Source organism: Pristis pectinata, chromosome 8, assembly GCF_009764475.1.
Source record: "Pristis pectinata isolate sPriPec2 chromosome 8, sPriPec2.1.pri, whole genome shotgun sequence".
Classification (NCBI taxonomy): Eukaryota; Metazoa; Chordata; class Chondrichthyes; order Rhinopristiformes; family Pristidae; genus Pristis; species Pristis pectinata.
Window position 1 is genome coordinate 102,062,127 of NC_067412.1, and position 21,458 is coordinate 102,083,584.

Here is a 21,458-nt window from a genome sequence, read left to right on the forward strand (position 1 = left end):
GTGCCGTGCAACCGTTTCCTGAGCTGGTTCACCGACACCCCAGCCGCCTGTCACTTCTGTGGCAGGGAGGAGACGGTGTATCACGCGCACGCAGAGTGCGAGAGGTTGCAGCCCCTCTTTGTGTATCTGCGGGGGCTGCTGCTCTAGTTCTGGCTGCACTTCAGCCCGGCGCTGCTGATCTATGGTCACCCGGTGCGGCGCGGGGCGAGCCGTGCGGAGGATCTCCTGATGGGTCTTCTGCTGGGCCTGGCCAAGCTGGCTATCTACGGGACGCGGCGGCAGGCGGCCGAGGGTTCCGGCAGGTCGGCCTGCCTGCCCGTCTTCCGCGCTTACATGCGCACGCGGGTGTCTTTGGAGAGGGAGCACGCGGTCTCCATGGGCACCCTGGTTGAGTTCCGCGCTCTGTGGGCCCCTCGGGATCGCATGTGCTGTGGGCGGTACGAACGCAATTCTTATTTGAGGTGTTGCGTGTTGCGTTAGCGGGTGTAGTGTTGCGTGTGTGTTTCGTTAGTATTAGTTTGCATTCTCTACTGTGGTCTGTCGTTGCTTTGTTTCTTCTTTTCTCTATTAGATGTAGTGTATTGACACTGGTTGTCCTTTTTGTAGAGATTTTAGCTAATAAACGTTTATAAAAAACAAAAAAATGAGGCAGCTCTGAGGGAGGGTGGCTGATCTTTATCCCGAAATCAACAAAAGCTTGTGTGGGATCTTGCTGCCCCTCTAGGCGCTGTGAGTCGGGTGGGGCTGCTGACCTGCTGGAGAGATGGCCCAGGGTGTAGGTCTTGACCAACAGGTTGTTGATGATGCCCAGCACGTTGCTCGCCAGCGTGACGTCCATCACCGCTGCCCACACAATGTCACTGGTCTTGGACACGACGATCTCCAGGTCATGGGTCGAGAGGCTGGTTACCTCTCCGGTCAGCCGGAGGACATGTCCAGCCACCTCCTCCACGTTCGCTGCTCACCGGGGCGGGGGGGGAATCATCACTATTAACGTCTGACCTCAGCTCCTGGAGTCTTGAGTGAGGGGCGACCCATGAGAGGGTCACCCTGCCACGGAGAAAGGCAGTCCCACTCCGTCCTCACACAACGAGGACCAGGGAAACCCCCACCATTCCCCAGGGAAACCCCCCACCCCAACATTCCCCAGGGAAACCCCCACCCCACCGTTCCCCACGGAACCCCACCATTCCCCAGGGAACCCCCACCCCACCGTTACCCTAATCATCCCCATCCCTACGTTTCCCCAGTCACCTGGTCCATCCCCGCAGTTATCCAGAGATGTCCCTCCCCCTCCCCCTCCCTCGCCCCGGGGAGAAGCTCCCTCCCCCTCCCCCCCCCCGCCCCAGGGAGAAGCTGACCGTGACCTTGTACGCTGTGGTCCCAGCGGAAGTGAGGGTCCCACCCCTGGGTGCGATGTCGGGCTGATGGGTCCCAGGACGTGTGGCACCAGAGGGCACTTACCCGCGGTGACCTGCACAGACTCCAGCTCCAAGATGCTGTTGGGAATGTTTCTGCACTCAGTCATGTTGGGGTCCAACCAGACGGCCCGGTCAGTCACAGCACTTAGCTCACTGCGGAACACAACACAGCCTTACCCCCTCACACCAGGTACACAGGGAGGGAGAGGGAGGAGGGTATGAGGGGGATGTGGTAAGGGGGTGGTGGTGAGGGGACTGGGGGTGAGGTCCAGAACTGTGGACAGAGGGGACACAGGTTTCCTGACGTGGGATGGAACTGTAACCTTACCCCAAGCCCAAGGGTGGAGGGGCAGCGGGTCAGAAGGAGGGCAGATGGAGGAGAGCATTTTTTATCGCAGATTTCCAGCATCTGCAGTTGTTGGGTTCGGGCCCTCACCAGTACCTGCGACCTCTGGGTTCGGGCCCTCACCAGTACCTGCGACCTCTGGGTTCGGGCCCTCACCAGTACCTGCGACCTCTGGGTTCGGGCCCTCACCAGTACCTGCGACCTCTGGGTTCAGGCCCTCACCAGTACCTGCGACCTCTGGGTTCAGGCCCTCACCAGTACCTGCGACCTCTGGGTTCAGGCCCTCACCAGTACCTGCGACCTCTGGGTTCGGGCCCTCACCAGTACCTGCGACCTCTGGGTTCAGGTTTTCACCGGTACCTGGGACCTGATGTAACACTTCCCTACTTTTATACTCCAGCCTCCTTGAAAGAAAAGCTGGTCTCCCCAACCTTCCCAGTGATGTGTGTGCCCCCCCCCCCCACCCCCCGTGCTTCATGTGCAGGGATCCCAAATCCTTTTACATGGAACAGAGGGAGAAGATAACACATGCCTTTCCACCCTCCCTGTCTGTGCTGAACGCAATGTTAAATCTCTTCTGCCTGTACACGATCCTTTATGCTGCAGCTTTCCACAGTCTTTCTCCATTTAAATAACAATAATTTGTTGTCATTTTCTCTTCCAAAGGGAACCACATCGTACTCGATTTGCCCCCTCACTAAACTAATCAATCTCGCTCTGTAAACTGTTTGTATCCAACCCACAACTTGCCCTCTTCCTCTCTATTTTTGCACACCTGGCTGCAGTACATCTGCTTCTTTCCTTTAGGATATTAATATATTTAATATGTAGATTTAATAAATAGAGTGGCAGAGGCTGAGGGGAGATTTGATAGAAGTTTATAAAATTATGCAAGGCATAGAGTAGACAGCCGGTATCTTTTTTCCCAGGGTTAAAGTGTCTAATGCTGGAGGGAAGGTATTAAGGTGAGGGGGGAAAGTACAAAGGAGATGTGTGGGGCAATTTTTTTACACAGAGAGCGGAGGGTGCCTGGAATGCGCTGCCAGAGGCGGTGGTGCAGGCAGGTAGCATGGGGACATTTAAGAGTCTCTTAGGTAGGTGAATATGCAGAGAAGAAGGGATATGGTCAATGTGTGGGGAAGAGGGATTAGTCATTGGTTTAATTAGTTGGGCACAATATGGTGGGCTGAAGGGCCTGTCCTGTGCTGTACTGATCTATGTTTTATTTTATTAACAGACCGACACTGATCCCTGTGGAGCCCTCTGGTAACCTAACCACCTTATCCCTACCCACCAGTTAGCCAATCCTGTGCCGATATATCATCTTCAACACCTTGTTCAATCACCTTTTGTGTGGCACTTTTGCCAAAAGACTTTTGAAAATCCAAGCATGTTACACTTACGGCTTCCCCTCTATTTCCTCAGACTGAGACTTCCTCGAAGAACTGAAATAAACTTGTCAGATGTGGCATCCCCTTCATGAAACCAAGCTGACCCCACTGGTCACATTTCTACTTTCCAGACCTTCGGTGATTACTTAATTCCTTGATTGATTCTAATGTTTCAGGCGAATTGCCCAGTCCCCCATTGTATGCCTCCCGCCTTTCCTCCAAGGAGTGTCCTGTTGGCAGTTCCAGTCCAGTCCTGCAGACTCGGAGGACCTTGGAAGATTACAACCAGTGCACCCACTATCTCAACTGCCACTTCTTGTAACCTCCCAGGGTGCAAGCCATCTGGGCCAGGGAACCTCTCGGCTGTTGGTTTGCTTTATAGCATCCCTTGGTGATGAAGGTGGTCTTCAATTTCGCACCCCACCCTGCCCCGCCCCACCCATATTTTCCGGTGTTAATGGAACGTTTATAATATTTTGCACTGTAAAGACTTGAGTGTAACAAAGGAGCTGCCATCTGCCAGCATCATCTGCAGTCAGTTTGCGATTGGGATCATTTTTACAGCCACAGATTTCTTCCCCTTTGTACCCAGGAGCCCAGGTGCTGTGAAATTCCTCACCATTCTCTGTAGGAGAGGGCGCTTGGGTGGGTTTTACAACTTAGCTGTGCTGTCTTCAAGGGCGATGTGGACGGCCAGATATATATCCTTTCTGCGGTTGTCCAGAGGTCTCTCTGACACTTGCCAGGCACTAATGGGTCAGGAACAGAAAACGTTATTGATATTTAGACAGTCTCATCCAACCATTGTTAATGTAGAAAGGACCATTAGAAGTGAGGTAACTGGGAGAGTGTGTGAGGGCTTTCCTTCACCCAAAGTCCCAACACGGACTGCACACTGCCACCATGACAACAACAGGCGGGGGCAGGAAGTGACCTGGAGCCAGCTGCCCTGCATCTCACACTGCCTCTGTGCAGTTGTTACTGGGGGGTGGGTTTGCATTGCTCCTGACACCTGGGAGTTGGAGAAGTGACCCCCCCCTTCCTCCTTTCCTGCATCATCTGGTCTCACCCAAGATGACTGGGCCAGTCTTGGCCTCACTGTGCCTGTGGCTCCAGCCTGCATGAGGAAGCTGCTGTGGTGGGTCCTCCAATACCACGAGCCAGGTGACCCTCGCTCCTCTCAGCATCTGTCAGCCCAGCTCAAGGTGTTGTGCTGGACCAGTCAGAGCATGGAGTGTTGCTGCCTCACAGCTCCAGAGAGCCAGGTTCGATCCTGACCTCCAGAGCTGGAGCTCGCTCGTTCTCCCGATGACCAGTGGGTTTCCCGGGTGATCTGGTTTCCTCCCACGTCCTCCGGTGTGTAGGTGGGTGGTAGAATCTGGGGGCAGTTGGTGGGAGGGTGGGGAGAATGAAATGGGTTGGGGTGGGAGTAGTGTAAACATGTGGTTGGTGGTCTGTGTGGACTCGGTGGGCGAAGGGGCTGTCTCTGTGCTGTAGGACTCCCGACACTGAGACTGTGGGAATGTGGGTACCTGGCGGGGCAGCCCTCAGTTCCATGTATCCAGCCCGCTCTGCCCTCACCCCACCCTCCCAACACCAGAACGGTGTGACTGAGCCTGTGCCACACGCCAGTGGCTGCACTGTCCAAGGTTCAACCCCAGGCCTGAAGACTGATGGTCCCACTGTGCCTGTGCTAACCGTTGAGCACCATCTATACTCCACTTCCTAGCACTGGTTTTATCTTCTGTTCCTAACATTGGACCTTGTGACCGTAAGCTATAAATATGTTTAGGTATGGTTTCGTCAGGTTGATGCGAAAGGGACAGGAACATCTTCCAGTCACTCTTACCCTGCCCACCACAGGAGTCACACGGCACAGAGACAGGCCCTTCGGCCCACTGTTCATCCTGTTCATCCCCATCTACATCTATCCCATTTACCAGCACTTAGTCCATGGCCTTCTTTGTCTTGGTGATTCAAGTGCTCGTCCTGATACTTCTCCCCCCAACCTCCAGCAGTGTGGCTGGACCCTAACCACCCACAGATCCCATCTCACCCTAAACCTCTATGAGGGGGAAAAGCTTCTTATTATCCACCCTATCCATCCCCCTCATCATTTTGTACACCTCCATCAGGTCCTCCCTCAACCTCCTCTGCTCCAGGGAGAACAGACCCAGCCTCTCCGATCTCTCACAACCCAGACCCTCCATCCCAAGCAACATCCCAGTGAACCTCCTGTGGACCCTTCCCAGTGCAAGCACATCCTTCCTGTAGTGTGGTGACCAGAACTGCACACAGTCCTCAACTGTGGCCTAACCAATGTTACAAAGCTGCAGCAAGACCTGCCTGCTTTTATATTCTATGCCCTGGCTAATGAACTTACACCTCATCACACTATCTATCTGCCATCTTCAGGGATCGCTGGACGTACAGCAGGATCCCTCCATCCCTCAATGGCCCTGCCATTCATTGTGTATGTCCTCCCCTTGTTAGAACAGCCACAATGCACCACCATCTGCCATTGTGTTACCAACTGATCAACATCACCCACTAGCCCATGACTGTCATCCTCATGTCAACAACACCACCCACCATTGTCTCATCTGTGAACTTATTAACCAAAACCCCCCAAAATTCACATCCGTCTCACAAACTGTGCAAGAGAGTTTGCTCCCAGTTGTGGTGCCGTTTCTACACAACCCCCACTCCTCCCCTTCCCTTCCCCTTCCCCTTCCTCTCCTCCCTCTCCCTCCCCCTCTCCTCCTCCCCCTCCCTCCCTCCCTTCCCCTCCCTGACCCCTCTCTACCTGACACCACTGGCAGACATCCTCTTGCTCACCACATGTAGGAACCACCCAGACAGGGACCTAATGCAAGTGAATGCGATTGGTGTAGACTGGTACAGCGGGCGCCAGGGTCCATACCCAAGTGTTGGACAAGGATGGTCCCGGGGACTGCTGCCAGTGACCCCGTTTCCAGGTCACATTTGTTCCTCAGCTGGACTTCGATCTCCGTCCTGATCTGGGACTCGGGTTTGGAGGACGTTGCTTGCAGCCGGAACTCACATTGGTACCTGCGGGATCCACAGAGGGTCAGTCGTCTGGAACTGAAGCCTTGGTCTCAGCCTGTTCACCAGTAAATCATGCAGCCCCTACCTGTCTGAGGTGAGAAGTGTCTGCGGTACCTGCAAACAAAAATGTGAACTGGAATCTGCATGGAACTACACCAACCCGTGTGGGAGGGAGCGCCGCAGTGGGAGGGGTGGTACTGGGGGAGGGTCACACCGTGGGAGGGGCAGTACTGACGTGGGGCGGTGCACACAAAGGATCCCCTGGTGGGTCTCCTGCTGGGCCTGGCCAAGCTGGCCATCCACGGGACACAGCAGCGGGCGGCCGAGGGTTCCGGCCAGTCGGCCTGCCTGCCTGTCTTCCGTGCTTATCTGCGCGTGCGGGTGTCCTTGGAGAGGGAGCATGCTGTCTCCGCGGGCACCCTGGCTGAGTTCCACATTCAGTGGGCCCCTCGGGATCACGTGTGTCGTGGACGGTACAAATGCGATTCTTGTCTGAAGTGTTGCGTGTGCGTTTAACAGGTGTTTAGTTCGCATTATTTTGCTGTAATTCTGTAGATGCTTAAGTTTGTCTTCTTTTCTGTATTAGTTGTAGTGTTTTTGTAATGCTTTTAGTTTATAAACATTTATATTAAAAAAAGGGGGCAGTAGTGAGGGGGTCACACTGTGGGACGGGCGGTACTGAGTGCGCTCTCCCATTGAACTGAAGATGTGATTATACAAATCCAAAGGTGCAGTTGTGGAGAATGTTGGGCGGTGGGGGAGTGTGGTTTTCATCTGGAGCGGTGGGCTGGAGCAGTTTTCTTCTTGCAAGGACCCTGTTTTGCCAGGTGTTGGAGTCTGATTTCCGAGAGCTGTGGGAGGGACGGCGCTGGAGTTTCATCCCACAGACTGTCTGCTTATCTGGAGAAGACTCCCACCTCTCCTTTCTCCGCACTGCTCCTTTACGGGACTAATTACTGGTGTGCCCTGCTGGTTGTGTCGCTGTTTATCGCGCCAGCGGTGTTTTGTGATTACTGACTGCGTTGTGCCTTGTCATGGCGGCTGTAAAGGCTCTAAGATGGCGGGGCCTCAGTCCTACGCAGCAGTTGCAGCTCCTGGAGGCATGGCTCCTGCAAAGTCGTCACCTTTCAGTCTTTGGCTTTGTGAAATGCTGTGCGCAGTTCTGTGCCTCCGTCTGTGCCTCCATCAGTCGGTCTGGATGGTGGTTTCCAGGCCGTGTCTGAGACTGGAGGGTTGGTGGGGGGGGGGGAGCGGGTGAGTGTTGTTGCGTTTACCAAGATATTCAGTAGAATTGTGTTGTTTTGTTGTCTGTGATGGTAGTTGATTTGTAGTCCGTGTGTAGTATGTAATAAAGACGAATTGTTGAAATAAAAAAGGGGGCAGTACTGAGGGAGCCCCGCACTGCGGGAGAGAGTGCCAGTGGTGCCGTCTTTAGGTGTGGGGTGAAGCCATGTTTGGATGGGGTGGGGTAATCTGTGTGTCCCTGAGCCCCCACCCACCCTCCACTATGGGTGGGAAGTGAGTTCCGGGGTGGGTGGGGCTGTGTCTCACCATTACAGAGTTGACACTGGTTCCCTGGTCGTGGGGGGGCCTGGAAGGAACAGAACATGCGGTTATTGGTGGGTCTTTGCCCTGGAACTGTCGCCGTTCCCCAGCAGTGGAGGCATCTCACGTTCAAGGGGAAAGGTTCAGAGGGACCTGAGGGGGAAGGTTCACCTAGAGGGGGTTGGAATGTGGGGTGGGGGAGGGGTAGGGAGGGGAGGGAAGGGAGACCCTATCTCTCGTGACCCCTTCCCACACAGACCCCCTCCCTCACTGATCCCAGTCACACCACCCCAGTGACCCCTCTCCTATTGACCCCACCCACACTGACCCCTGGTGACCCCTCCCTGTGACCCCATCCCCCAGTGACCCCACCCTCCGGTGACCTTTCACAGTGACACCTCCGCCACAGACCTTACCCCTTGTGATCCCCTCCCCCTGACCACACCCCCCCCCCCCCCACCCAGCACACAGCAGGACCCACCTTTGTTTAATCCTCAGTACTTTCACATCCAGCAGGACAATGTCCGTGTTGAAGATGCTCCTCAGCTGCAGCAGGGGCAGTGAAAGGGTTAATGAGCAGACAGAACAGTCCCCGAACACTCTGCCCTTCCCTCCCAACCAAGCCTGGGATCATTAGCCGCTGAGCTGCAAATCCCCAGTGGGTCAGGCAGCGTCCGTGAAGAGAAGACCCAGGTCTTGCTTCAGATCAGTGGCCTGTCACCAGTCCTGCTCTGGTCTTCCCTAATATCAGTGTGAGGGATAGATGGTTTAAAGCATGACCTTTGACCCGAGTCCCTGGTGCTGGGGACAGTGTCAGTGGGTTCACAGGCAGGAGGGTGGTCCTGGGGCATGCTCTGACCCACCCTGAGCTGTGCCCATCCCAGACCAGGACACTTCCTCCTGCCCATCCCGGGGCCCAGGCCTGGACACCCACTGATCACCTTTGGGCTAAGGTGTTGTGGGACTGGGGCAGGTGTTGGAGGCATGGGAGAGCAGAGGAGCTGGCTGAAGGGCGGAGCCTGACAATCCCACACACAGTATCTCTCTCCCTGGACCTGCACATGCAGAATCATGGAGGCACACACCATGGAAACAGGCCCTTTGGCCCAACTGGTCCATATTGACCAAGCTGACCATCTAAGCTACTCCCATTTGCCTGCATTTGGCCCATATGCCTCTAAACCTTTCCTATCCCTTTACCGGTCCAAGTGTCTTTTGAATGTTGTTACTGTACCTGCCTCAACCACCTCCTCTGGCAGCTCGTTCCACGTACCCACCACCCTCTGTGTGGAGGAGTTGCCACTCAGGTCCGTGTTAATTCTTTCCCGTCTCACCTTAAACCTGTGCCTTCAATTTTTGATTGCTCAACCCTGGGATAAAAGCTATGTGCATTCACCCTATCTCTGCCCTGCAAGATTTTATACGGTCACCCCTCATTCTCCTACACTCCAGTGAAAAAAAAGTCCCAGCTTGCCCAATCTCATCCTATAACTCAGGCCCTCGAGTCCTAGCAACATCCTCATAAATTTTCTTTCCAGCTTAATGACATCTTTCCTATAGCAGGGTGACCAAAACTGAACACAGACTCCAAGTGTTGCCTCATTGATGTCCTGTACAACTGCAACATAGCATCCAACTCCTGTACTCAGTGCCCTGACTGATGAAGGCCAGCGTGCCAAACACCTTCACCACCCTGTCTACCTGTGATGATACTTGCGGGCACACCATGTACATGTACGCCTGGGTCCGTCTGTTCCACAACACTCCCCAGGGCCCCACCATTCACTGTGGAAGTCCGACCCTGCACCTATCTGCATTACCTTAGCCTCTTCATCTCAGACCAAACTCCTCAAACCTGCCATTTGGGAAGAGAACATAAGAGTATGAGATCCAGGAGCAGGAGCAGGAGGAGGGCATTCTGCCCCCACTCCTGACCCCCGTCCTGCCCACCTTTTTTTCATAACAAACGTTTATTTGCTAAAAGCACTACAAAAGGAGATCCAGTGTCAAAAATACTTCAACTAATACAGAGAAAAACGATGCAAACAACATAACTACAGCAATAATGCTAACAGCCACAATCGTCCTGACCCCATTCTGTCCCCCGTCCTGCCCCCTGTCCTGCCCCCCCCCATCCAGGAAGGTCACAGCTGATCTGCTGCCCGAGCCCCTTGACCCTGCACTAACCCCCTGCCTCTTCCTCCTCAGCTCAGTGCTGATGATCGGCCTGCAGTCTGAGAGCGGGACCCCGGCCAGGGGAAACCCCTGCGGTCTGAGAGCGGGACCCCGGCCAGGGGAAACCCCTGCGGTCTGAGAGCGGGACCCCGGCCAGGAGAAACCCCTGTGGTCTGAGAGCGGGACCCCGGCCAGGGGAAACATTCTCTCACATCTTCCTGCCAAGCCCAGTAAGTTGTACGGTTCAAGGAGTTGCTTCTGTTCTCTGGTCTCCACAGGGTCAGTCCCAGGGCACAGTCCGACCCCAGGGCACGGCCAACCCACAGTCGAGGAGCCACTGCATCAGTTGTGCTGGAGATGAGCCGTGAGTTCATGGACCAGCCATGGGGACAGAGGAGCCTCACTTACCCAGCTGTTGGTCATGTTCTGCACATCTGTCAGCGTGGGCAGTCCAGCTGAGGCATTCACAACACTGGTCATCGAGGTCTTGAAGAAATTCACTGTAAGACATAGGAGAGGCACAGATTGTGAGAGCAGAGAGCACAGAGGATGCAGGGAGGCAGGCTGCAGACAGCTCTGTCCAGACCCATTCGCCATCCGCCCCACAGCTGGACCCTCGTCAACAGCAGCCACAGGTGACCCCTGACCCACAGCTGACCGCTGGCCCACAGCTCACTGAGCTAACACTAACCATGCTGACGTTGTGCGTGGTGTGGCAGCAGGTCCACTGGTCAGGGTGGGAACCCAGCAGTATCAGGACAGTTACAGAGAGAGCAGGGCAGTGGGGTTAGTGTGTGACTGATCCAGGGCAGTGGGGGGAGATCGTGGGACAGTGGGGGGGGAGCATGGGGTAATGGGGGGAGTGGGGTAGTGGGGGGAGAGCACAGGGCAATGGGGGGGAGTGGGGCAGTGGGGGGGAGAGCACGGGGGCAGTGGGAAATCTCAGGCAGGTGAGTCGTTAGCGATGAAGCGGCAGGTCCGCAGTCTCCTTGGTAACGTTTCAGGTGGTGAAGTTTGACCAGAGCTCCACAGGCACTGACCATCCGCTGGACTGGAGCTGAGGAGGGGAGGGGTCAGAAATGTCAGTGTGGGGTGCGTGCTGGGGAGCATTTGGCAGCCGTGGGAAAGACATTGTCTGCCTCAGGGAAGGGCTGGAGATAGTCATTAATGTACCAGAGGGAGGGATCCAGGAATGATCCAAGTACTAGGAGCAGGACAGGCTGGAGCTTTCCAGTTCCCACAGCTACACCTTCTGCAGAGGAGGTGAGTGGGTTAATGTGGGAACACGTAAGGCAGGTGCTGGAGGGGAAGGGGCAGGGGTTGGGATTCTGTTAGAGCAAAGTATGAAAGGCCATGACATAACGTTGTTGGGGACAGACCTGTACATAGATCAGGCATCAGTGGTGGACATGAGGCAGTCAGTGACAGGAAGCTTAGGTGTCAAAGTGACAGCCGGCACCAAAGTCTGGTGGGAGGAAACTGAATTAAAGTGTAAGAGCGTAAGAGTCAATCCAGGAAGGAGAGAGTTTGGGCAGTGGAGTCCCACGTGAGGCCAAGGTAGGAGGTAGAAGTGGGAAGTGTTGGTTGGAGACAATGAGGTTGGATGCTGTGGAGAGATCACCAGAGGAGATAGTGATCATCTGGGAAATGCTGGCTGATTTTCACAGTGGGGTCACAGTCCAGGAGATGTGAGGAGGTGTTAGATGTAGCAATGTTGGTGTGTAGGTCAGGTGAGACCCAGAGAATAGAGTTGGGAAACTGAGATGGTTAATGTCACACCAGTGGTTTGCAAGTAAAAGATTTAATGAGAGTAAGAGGCCGAAGAGAGGGACTCTGGTGGAGCAGCAATTCTGAAGACGAGAGAGATGGTCCAATAACCACGGTGAAGACTCCTGGCTGAAGAAGCGAGCACTAAGACAGGCAGTAAAAGAGAAACTCAATGGAACAGAAGGTGATGAAGCTGACACCTCTGCTAAGGATTAATCGTCGGGTGGGGGGAGGAGAGGAGGTCGGGCAGGATAGTGAAAACATGGCAAGGCACAAGATGTGAAGAAGAGATGGTATCAGAGACTGGTGGCAGGATCACTCTGAAGGGGAGTTTGTATGGTGCAGCTGGTTGAAGTTGAAATTATCTGAGCAAGGATCTCGAGACCCAGTGAGAGGAGTGATTTGATTCTTGAAGATCCCTGTGACCTGACATTAAGCCTGTTTCTCTCTCCACAGATGCTGCCTGACCTGCTGAGTCTTTCCAGTACTACCTGCTTTATTTCAGATTTTCAGCAAAGTATCTGGTCATAGATCCATTGTCATTCTTATCATGGGACTCTGCTCCTGAGGCTTGGTCATTAATCCTCTGTCATTGATTAGTGCCCCCTGTGTATTCATGCATCGGTAGACAATTGGAATGGAAAGTATGGAACCTTCATACCAGTACCATGCCACACAATATAAATGTATTAGCAAAACACACTTCCTTAAAAACCCAAATACTGAGAAATAATGATGTCACAGGTGAGGAGCCCGATAATGATTTGGTAACCAAACCTGAGGGTAGGCTCGCAGTGGTAACTGTCTTTGAGATCATTGATGATGAAGTGGTCCAATCAGAGGAGCCTGTCGATGAGGTGGTCCTATCAGAGGACAATGTTGATGAAATGGTCTGATCAGAGGAAAATGTTGATGAGGTGGTCCTATCAAAGGAGGATGGCGATGAGGTGGTCCTATCAAAGGAGGTTGGCGATGAGGTGGTCCTATCAGAGGAGGTTGGCGATGAGGTGGTCCTATCAGAGGAGGTTGGCGATGAGGTGGTCCTATCAGAGGAGGTTGGCGATGAGGTGGTCCTATCAGAGGAGGTTGGCGATGAGGTGGTCCTATCAGAGGAGGATGGCGATGAGGTGGTCCTATCAGAGGAGGATGGCGATGAGGTGGTCCTATCAGAGGAGGCTGGCGATGAGGTGGTCCTATCAGAGGAGGATGGCGATGAGGTGGTCCGATCAGAGGAGGATGGCGATGAGGTGGTCCGATCAGAGGAGGATGGCGATGAGGTGGTCCGATCAGAGGAGGTTGGCGATGAGGTGGTCCTATCAGAGGAGGTTGGCGATGAGGTGGTCCTATCAGAGGAGGTTGGCGATGAGGTGGTCCTATCAGAGGAGGATGGCGATGAGGTGGTCCTATCAAAGGAGGATGGCGATGAGGTGGTCCTCTCTGAGGATGGTGATGAGGTGGTCCTCTCTGAGGATGGCGATGAGGTGGTCCTCTCTGAGGACAATGTTGATGAGGTGGTCCGATCAGAAGAGGTTGGTGTTGTGAACAAATCTAAGGCAGAAAATAGTCTTGCAGTTAATACTTTTATAATGGCAATAATATTCCTTACTTGGAGAATAAACATGATAGAAAACATTTATTGAATAAACTGTTGACTTTATTCCATTGACAATTCTAGACCTGGAGAACTGGAATATCCTTTGAAACTTGGTCAGAAATTGAACAAATGAACAGTGTCTGGTGGGACGGGGAGCGGGGGGACGGGCAGCGGGGGGACGGGGAGGGAGGGGACAGGGAGCGGGGGGACGGGGAGCGGGGGGACGGGGAGAGAGGGGACGGGGGCGGGGGGATGGGCGGCGGGGGGACGGGGAGGGAGGGGACGGGCAGCGGGGGGACGGGGAGTGGGGGGACGGGGAGTGGGGGGACGGGGAGAGAGGGGACGGGGGGCGGGGGGACGGGGAGCGGGGGGACGGGCGGCGGGGGGACGGGGAGGGAGGGAGGGGACGGGCGGCGGGGGGACGGGGAGGGAGGGGACGGGCAGCGGGGGGACGGGGAGGGAGGGGACGGGCAGCGGGGGGACGGCCAAGCCGCAGTGGTCTGCTATTTAGTGAGTAGTGGTGGGTTATGTCCATCCAAACTCAGTGGCCCCCAGCAGAAGGTAAGGAAGGACTACATCAATGTCGGCATGTCCTAAGGTGCAGTAAGGCCAGGGGAGCCCAGGGGAAGGGTGGTCACAGTGGGAGGAGGTGTAGCCTTCAATGTGCAGAGAACAAGCTCCCAAAAGCAGAAAGGAAATTCCACTAATCCTACTCATCTCCTGGGGTGGGTCTCTCTGTTGGTGGGGTTTGTGATGTGGGTGTCTGGGACATTGTTTGTCTGGGGATAGCTCTCTGACGAGGCCCAGAGGGTGGTGAGGACTTTGTAAAGTCGACTGGGCTGGGAGCATCTTTGCCCCGTCCGGATTACTGACTGGTCAGTCCCGGTGCTCCATACAGGTTACTCCTGCTCTGTTGGAACGTATGGGTAGTGGTACAATTGGGTTTCCTGCTGAGGAAACTCTCTTCAGATAGAAGTTAAGGGGCATCCACAGGGGTGGGTGTGAAGACAGAATTGTCTGCACTACTGGTCTGGTCATTCAACCAGAGTACCAGCTCCGTACCTAGACTGCTGCTTGGAGGAGGTGCTCTCACCTTGGCCAGGGTCTAACTCTGCCTGGCATTACCAGCTCGATACAGTTTACTGGAGATTTGATCACATTCCCTCCTCCCGGAAATGTCCCTCCCCAGCCTTTCACCAGTCCTCTTGTCTCCAGGGCACTCCCTACACACCCTTTGGGTGATACTCGTCATTTCCCACTCCAACACTCTCCTCACCCAGAACTACAGTGTTCTTGGAAATGGAACATCACCATCCCTTTTAACATCAACAATTCCACCTCTAGGCTTTGATCCCTCAGTATCGGGGATTCCTGAACAATCTGGAGGTTTGACATCCCTACTTCCCCTGCTCCTCGCTATACTGCGGAATTGTACTGTTGGGCACGGACACAGTGTGCACCTGGCTTTGGCCGATGTTTTACTGAGTGTGGACACCTCATTTGCGTTGAAATAGCCACCTAGAAATGGAACCTATCAGGTTGGAAATGGATCAGCAATGGCCACCAATAGAGACTGCTGGGTTGTAGATAAGTGACTTGTCACTGCACACAGCGACCGGTCCCTGCCGCACTCGCGGCCTTAGCTCTCCGCCGCACTGCTGCTCGGATGTAATCCTCTCACAGTGAAACCGGAGAAAGGTCGTGATGTGAGGCTGGGAAAGGTCAAATGTATGAGCTGTCTGTCACACACATCAGCCAGCACCTGTGCACAAAGGTGGGTTTACCTGTGGGAGAGGCAGGGTTCGACGTGCTTGAAGGAAGAGCTGGAGTCAAAGAAAAAAACAGAAAACCATGAAATGACTCAGTGATAGAACCAGCAGAGCAGAAATGGATGAAGGTTCATCCACACCAACATCCCATTCAACATCACACCCAATGTGTCTACAACAGGTTCCCACAAACGGCAGTGATGCGTTTGTTTTGGCGATGAGGGACTGAGGTTGGTGCCCTGACGTGGACTTCCCGAGATGTGGACACCAGTGACAAGGCAGCATTTATTGAGCGGGACACGTTAGTGAAACCACGGGATCCCGGGCACAGAGGCACAAAAGCCGGGAGGTTGTCAGATCTGTACCGAACACACCAGGTGTCGGCGTGACCCGCCCCTCCTCAGCAAGCAACTTCGGGGGTCCCGGGGAGCGGGGCCGGCTTTGAGGAGACCCCTCTCCGGTCCTCCCTTCCTCTCCCCTCCCCTCCTCCCTCTACCTCCCCTCCCGTCTGCCCCTTCCCCTCCCCCTCCCCACACCCCTCTCCCCCTCTCCCTCCCCTCCTCCTCTGCCCCCTCTCCCTCTCCCCTCCTCCTCTGCCCCCTCCCCTCTCCCCCTCCCTCCCCTCCTCCTCTGCCCTCTCCCCCTCTCCCTCCCCTCCTCCTCTGCCCCCTCTCCCTCTCCCCTCCTCCTCTGCCCCCTCCCCTCTCCCCCTCCCTCCCCTCCTCCTCTGCCCTCTCCCCCTCTCCCTCCCCTCCTCCTCTGCCCCCTCTCCCCTCCTCCTCTGCCCCCTCCCCTCTCCCCCTCCCTCCCCTCCTCCTCTGCCCTCTCCCTCCCCTCCTCCTCTGCCCTCTGCCCCCTCCCTCCCCTCCCTCTTCCCCTCTCACCGCAGCGGAGGGAGGGGTCGGCCCGCAGGGTGTTGCCGGTGAAGCGGAGGTGTGTGTGGGACCAGTGGAGGAGGGAGCCGCGGGCACAGGGCGCGGCCGCCAGCTCGGGGCCGCCGCGGACGCGGTCCCACAGCCTGAAGTAGTACAGGTGGCCGAGGAAGCCCCAGGACGGGTCGAATTGGGGCAGCGAGGCGTTGGGCGCTGACAGCTGGAACTGGCCGAGGGTGAGGGAGCCGCCGCCGGGGAGCGCCGCCGCCGCCTTCTGGGATTCGTGGCTCAGCGAGCCGTTGATGTAGACGACGAGCTGCGCGGTGGCCGAGCTCCAGCTGACACACACCGTGTGCCAGGCGCGGAGCGGCAGCGGGCGGGGGACGTCGGTCACCGTCCCCGCCAGCCACACCCGCAGGTGGCCGCTGTGGCCGCCGATGCCCAACTCCTGCCGCTCGCCCGCCGCCGCCCGCTGGTACGTGAACGCCGCCCACTTGCCGAGCCTGTGGGTCGGGTAAATGTCGATGCAGACGGTGAGGTTGCTGAGCGGCGAGACCACCACCCCCTCCCGCAGCTGCCCGCAGTAGGACACCACCGAGAAGGTCGCCTTCAGTCCGTCCATGGGCACCCCGCCTGTAGAGGGGAAAGAGAGATCAACCCCTGCTCGCACCTCCCCCGGAGACCCGCACCCACCTCCCCGCACCCACACCCCCCCCCCCGGAGACCCACCTCCCCCAGAGACCCGCACCCACACCCCCCCCCGGAGACCCACACCCCCCAGAGACCCGCACCCACACCCCCCCTCACGGAGACCCACCTCCCCCGGAGACCCGCACCCACCTCCCCTCACCCACACCCCCCCTCACGGAGACCCACCTCCCCCGGAGACCCGCACCCACCTCCCCGCACCCACACCCCCCCTCACGGAGACCCACCTCCCCCGGAGACCCGCACCCACCTCCCCTCACCCACACCCCCCCTCACGGAGACCCACCTCCCCCGGAGACCCGCACCCACCTCCCCGCACCCACACCCCCCCCCCCGGAGACCCACACCCCCCAGAGACCCGCACCCACACCCCCCCCCGGAGACCCACACCCCCCAGAGACCCGCACCACCCCCCCCCCCACCCCCCGGGACCCGCACGGCCCCCGGGTCCCGCACCGCACCCACCACGGCAGTTAGCCACACTAAGGACCATTGATCACTTTGCACTAAAATGGGCTTTTTTTGTTCTGTTGTAAAAATGTTTGATTCATGTTTTTCCTGTGGATGTTGTTTCTCTGACGCTCTGTGCCCGGGTCACTGCTGCCGGGAGGGGTTTCACCGCACCCGTCCACACACGGACCTGTGCGTCTGACAATAAACTCGACCTTCAACAGGCAGTGCCCCGACTCAGGACACCCCACGATCTGCCAATCGGACACAGAGCCACCTACAACATACAAGGTGGAACTGTACAGCACAGGAACAGGCCCTTCGGCCCACCATGTCTGTGCCGACCCTGATACCAAACTAAACCAATCTGTCTGCCTGCACACTGCCCACGTCCCTCCATCCCCTCCCTGTTCACGTCTGTCTAACAGCCTCTGTGGTATCTGCCTCCACTTCCTCCCCGGCAGCCTGTTCCAGGCACCCACCACTCCGTGTAAAATCTTCTCTCCTTTGAACTGTCCACCTCTCACCTTAAATCTATGCCCTCTGGTATGTGACATTTCCACCCTTGGAAAAGACTGACTATGCCTCTCATCTCTGCCTCTGATAGACATACACTTGTGTCAGGTCTCCCCTCAACCTCTGATGCTCCAGAGAAAACAACCCACCTCTCCTCCCTTGTGAATACTGACGCAAAGTACTTATTTTGTATGTTGCCCATTTCCTCTGACTCCAGGGATAATTCCTTCCTTTACCCTTGAGTGGTCCTACCTTCCCCTAAATTACCCTCTTGTTTTTCATGCAAGTATAAAATGCCTCAGGATTCTCTTTAATCCCACTCACCAAGGACATTTCATGGCCCCTTCCATCCCTCCTGATTCCCTGTTTAACTTCTCTCCTTTATATTCCTCAAAGATCCTGTCCCATTTCAGCTTCCTATACCTTACATATGCTTCCTTTTCCTTTTTCACTAAATTTGCAACACCTCTCATTACCTAAGGTTCCTGAACCTACCCTTCCTTGTCTTTTTCCCTACATTGGTGCTGAATTCTGAACAGCTGGTCTTTAATTGATTCCCACATGTCAAATGCAGACCAGCTCAATAACAACTGCTCCTGATCGACTCTCCCAGCTCCCATCTAACACTGTTGTCATGATCCTTTCTCCAATTTAACAATTTCCCCCAAGGTCAAGTGTTATCCTTATCCATTAGAAAATTAGGGGGTTGTGATCACTATTCCCAAAATGCTCTCCCACTGAAACACCGATAAGGCCAGGCTCACTCCTCAATACAAGGTCAAGTGCGGTCCCTTCCCCGGTTGAACTATCTACAAAAACCCTCCTGGACACACCAAACAAATTCTGCCCCATCTAAGTCTCTGGCATGAAGGGAGTCCCAGTAGCAGATATCGAGCAAGGACAGGCAGTGTGCACACAGGTGGATGAGTAGAGGGAGTTTCCACGCTGCCAGAGGAGGGAGACTGCCAGTTAGGGGACACTGCCAGTGTAGGGAGACTGCCAATGGATGGGTGCTGCCAGTGGAGAGACGCTGTCAGTGGAGGGAGATGCCCCCCAGTTTAGGGCAGACTTCAGCCAGTGCACAATGTGATGTAATACCTCACCGCTCTCTGGGATGAGATGTCAGTGAAGACACGACCTCTGGTCAGGATATAAACCACCAGCACAAAGACACAACAGCAGAAGGTCTTTCACCGAAAACCAAAGGAACTCCCTTGATCTCTGTTATTAAAGATAATATATTGATTGTTACCTGCCAGATGTGTGTGGATTAAGATGAGAACTCCAAGGATTAGAGGCCACTGCGATGTGTGGTGTAAATTAAACATTCCTGATTCTTCACAGAAAATCCTTCTGAAAGGAAGAGTCCAAGTGTGAAATGTCGGTAAACTCAGTGAGATGTTCTGTGTGTCGCCTGAAACTTCCTCAGGGGTCTGGAATCCTCTTGGGCTGTCACTCCCTCAGTACCGCTCCTCCCACAGTGTGACCCTCCCTCAGTACCGCTCCTCCCACAGTGTGACCCTCCCTCAGTACTGCCCCTCCCACAGGGTGACCCTCCCTCAGTACCACCCCTCCTACAGTGCGGTGCTCCCTCAGCATCTTGGATTAACCTTTGTCGATTCATGGTTACTTGGAAGAAGAGAAACCTCTGTTGCTTCGGGTCAGTTGCCTGACAACCCAAGCGGAAACCTGCTGGTTGGTCACTTCCCCTGACGGCAGGTTCCAAGGCAATGGGATCTCAGCTGCTCTGAGAGATATGCCCCAACATATCCATCCTTCCTCCGTCATTTCCCGGGCTTGTGGCGGCTGCTTGGGGTAGTTTAGCCTCTGTAAATATTGCAACATGTTGCCTTGGTTCCCAGCACGGAACAAGCAATTCGCTGCATTATAAAATATCCCAAAGTGTACACCCTGTAACTGTATGGTCTTTCTGATTCAACAGCCCTCCGCATTGTTATCGTTAGTCAATTTATTGCCACAAATCAGAAACTGCTTCAAATTTCCTGCATTTGCTTTGATAAAACTATACACATCTGTAAACATACTTGTCCTCATGTCTCTCCATACTCCTGTCTCTACCTTCCTAAATATACATCCCATATGTCTGGTTTAATGTAGCTGAACCTACCTGTCACAACCAGACTGGGGCAGGTACATACAGGGACTGGGGCAGGTACATACAGGCACATTGGGTCAGGGATGTAAGACTTATGCCTCAGTACATCCATAAGCTGCCTATATTTACTGGTCTCAGTGTATGTGTGTACGACCTGCCACAATGTGCATGCACCTGACCATCTACTGGTGATACATAGAGCATAGAACATAGAGCAGTACAGCATGGAACAGGCCCTTCGGCCCACAATGTTGTGCCAATCTAATTAAATTAGTAATCAAATTCCCACCTAAACTAATCCCTTCTGCCTACATATCCATATCCTTACATTACCCGCACATTCATGTGCCTATCTAAGAAGCTACTGAACACCCCTATCGTATCTGCCTCCACCCCACCCCAAGCAGTGCATTCCAGGCACCCATCACTCTCTGTGTAAAATAAAACTTGCCCTGCACATCTCCTTCGAACCTATGCCCTATCACCTTAAATGCATGCCTTCTGGTATTAGACATTTCAACACCAGGAAAAAGCTGTCTACCCTATCTATGCCTCTCATAATCTTCTAAACCTCTATCAGATCTCCCCTCAGTCTCTGCCGCTCCAGGGAAAACAACCCAAGTCTGTCCAACCTCTCCTCATAACACACTCCCTCTAATCCAGGCAACGTCCCCGTAAACCTCTTCTGCACCCTCTCCAAAGCCTCGACATCCTTCCTGTAATGGGGTGACCAGAACTGAATGCAATACTCCAGATGCGGCCTAACCAGAGTTTTATAAAGCTGCAGCATTACTTCCTGACACTTGAACTCTGTGCCTCGACTAATGAAGGCAAGCATGCCAATATGCCTTCTTTATCGCCCTATCAACGTGCGTAGCCACTTTCAGGGAGCTATGAACTTGGACCCCAAGATCCCTCTGCTCATCAACATTGTTAAGGGTCTTGCCATTAACAGTGTACTGTCTCTTTACATTTGATCTCCCAAGGTGCAACACTTCACATTTGGCCGGGTTAAACTCCACCTGCCATTTCTCTGCCCATATCTGCAACTGATCTATATCCCGCTGAATCCTTTGCCAGTCTTCTACACTATCCACACCACCACCCATCTTCGTATCATCTGCACACTTATTAACCCACCCATGTACATTTTTATCTAGGTCATTTATACACATCACAAACAGCAGAGGTCCCAGTATGGATCCCTGAGGAACACCACTAGTCACAGACCTCCAGCTAGAATGAGTCCCATTGACCACTACTCTCTGTTTTCTACGGGCAAGCCAGTTCTGAATCCAAATGGCCAAGTCACCCTGGATTTCACGAATCTTTATCTTCTGGATGAACTTACCATGAGGGACCTTGTCAAACACCTTACTAAAATCCATGTAGACAACACCCACAGCTCCACCTTCATCAATCACCCTCGTCACCTCCTCAAAAAACACAAGTTAGTAAGGCACGACTTGCCCTGCACAAAGCCATGCTGACTGTCCCTAATTAGGCTGTTTTCCAAATACTCACAAATCCCTTCCCTGAGAATCCTCTTCAGTAACTTCCCTACCACTGATGTGAGATTCACCGGTCTATTGTTACCAGGATTATCCATGTTTCCCTTCTTGAATAATGGAACAACATTAGTTACTCGCCAGTCCTCCAGGACCTCGCCTGTGGCTAGAGAGGACACGAAGATATTGGTCAAGGCCCCAGTAATCTCAT

The 21,458-nt window shown here is 54.6% G+C and overlaps 1 protein-coding gene across 1 annotated transcript in view; it reads right to left on the reverse strand.

The window, feature by feature from the left end:
- adgrg4a (adhesion G protein-coupled receptor G4a) overlaps positions 1 to 16,571 on the reverse strand; it is a 32,622-nt gene extending 16,051 nt beyond the window's left edge. The window contains exons 1-9 of the mRNA XM_052022341.1: positions 15,962 to 16,571; positions 15,093 to 15,131; positions 12,492 to 13,262; positions 10,356 to 10,447; positions 8,254 to 8,318; positions 6,082 to 6,230; positions 3,778 to 3,907; positions 1,465 to 1,574; positions 753 to 957 (exon numbers count right to left, since the gene is read on the reverse strand). Coding sequence (XP_051878301.1) covers positions 753 to 957; positions 1,465 to 1,574; positions 3,778 to 3,907; positions 6,082 to 6,230; positions 8,254 to 8,318; positions 10,356 to 10,447; positions 12,492 to 13,262; positions 15,093 to 15,131; positions 15,962 to 16,571 — 2,171 coding nt within the window. The remainder of the gene's footprint in view (positions 1 to 752; positions 958 to 1,464; positions 1,575 to 3,777; positions 3,908 to 6,081; positions 6,231 to 8,253; positions 8,319 to 10,355; positions 10,448 to 12,491; positions 13,263 to 15,092; positions 15,132 to 15,961) is intronic.
- Positions 16,572 to 21,458: the final 4,887 nt, after the last annotated feature.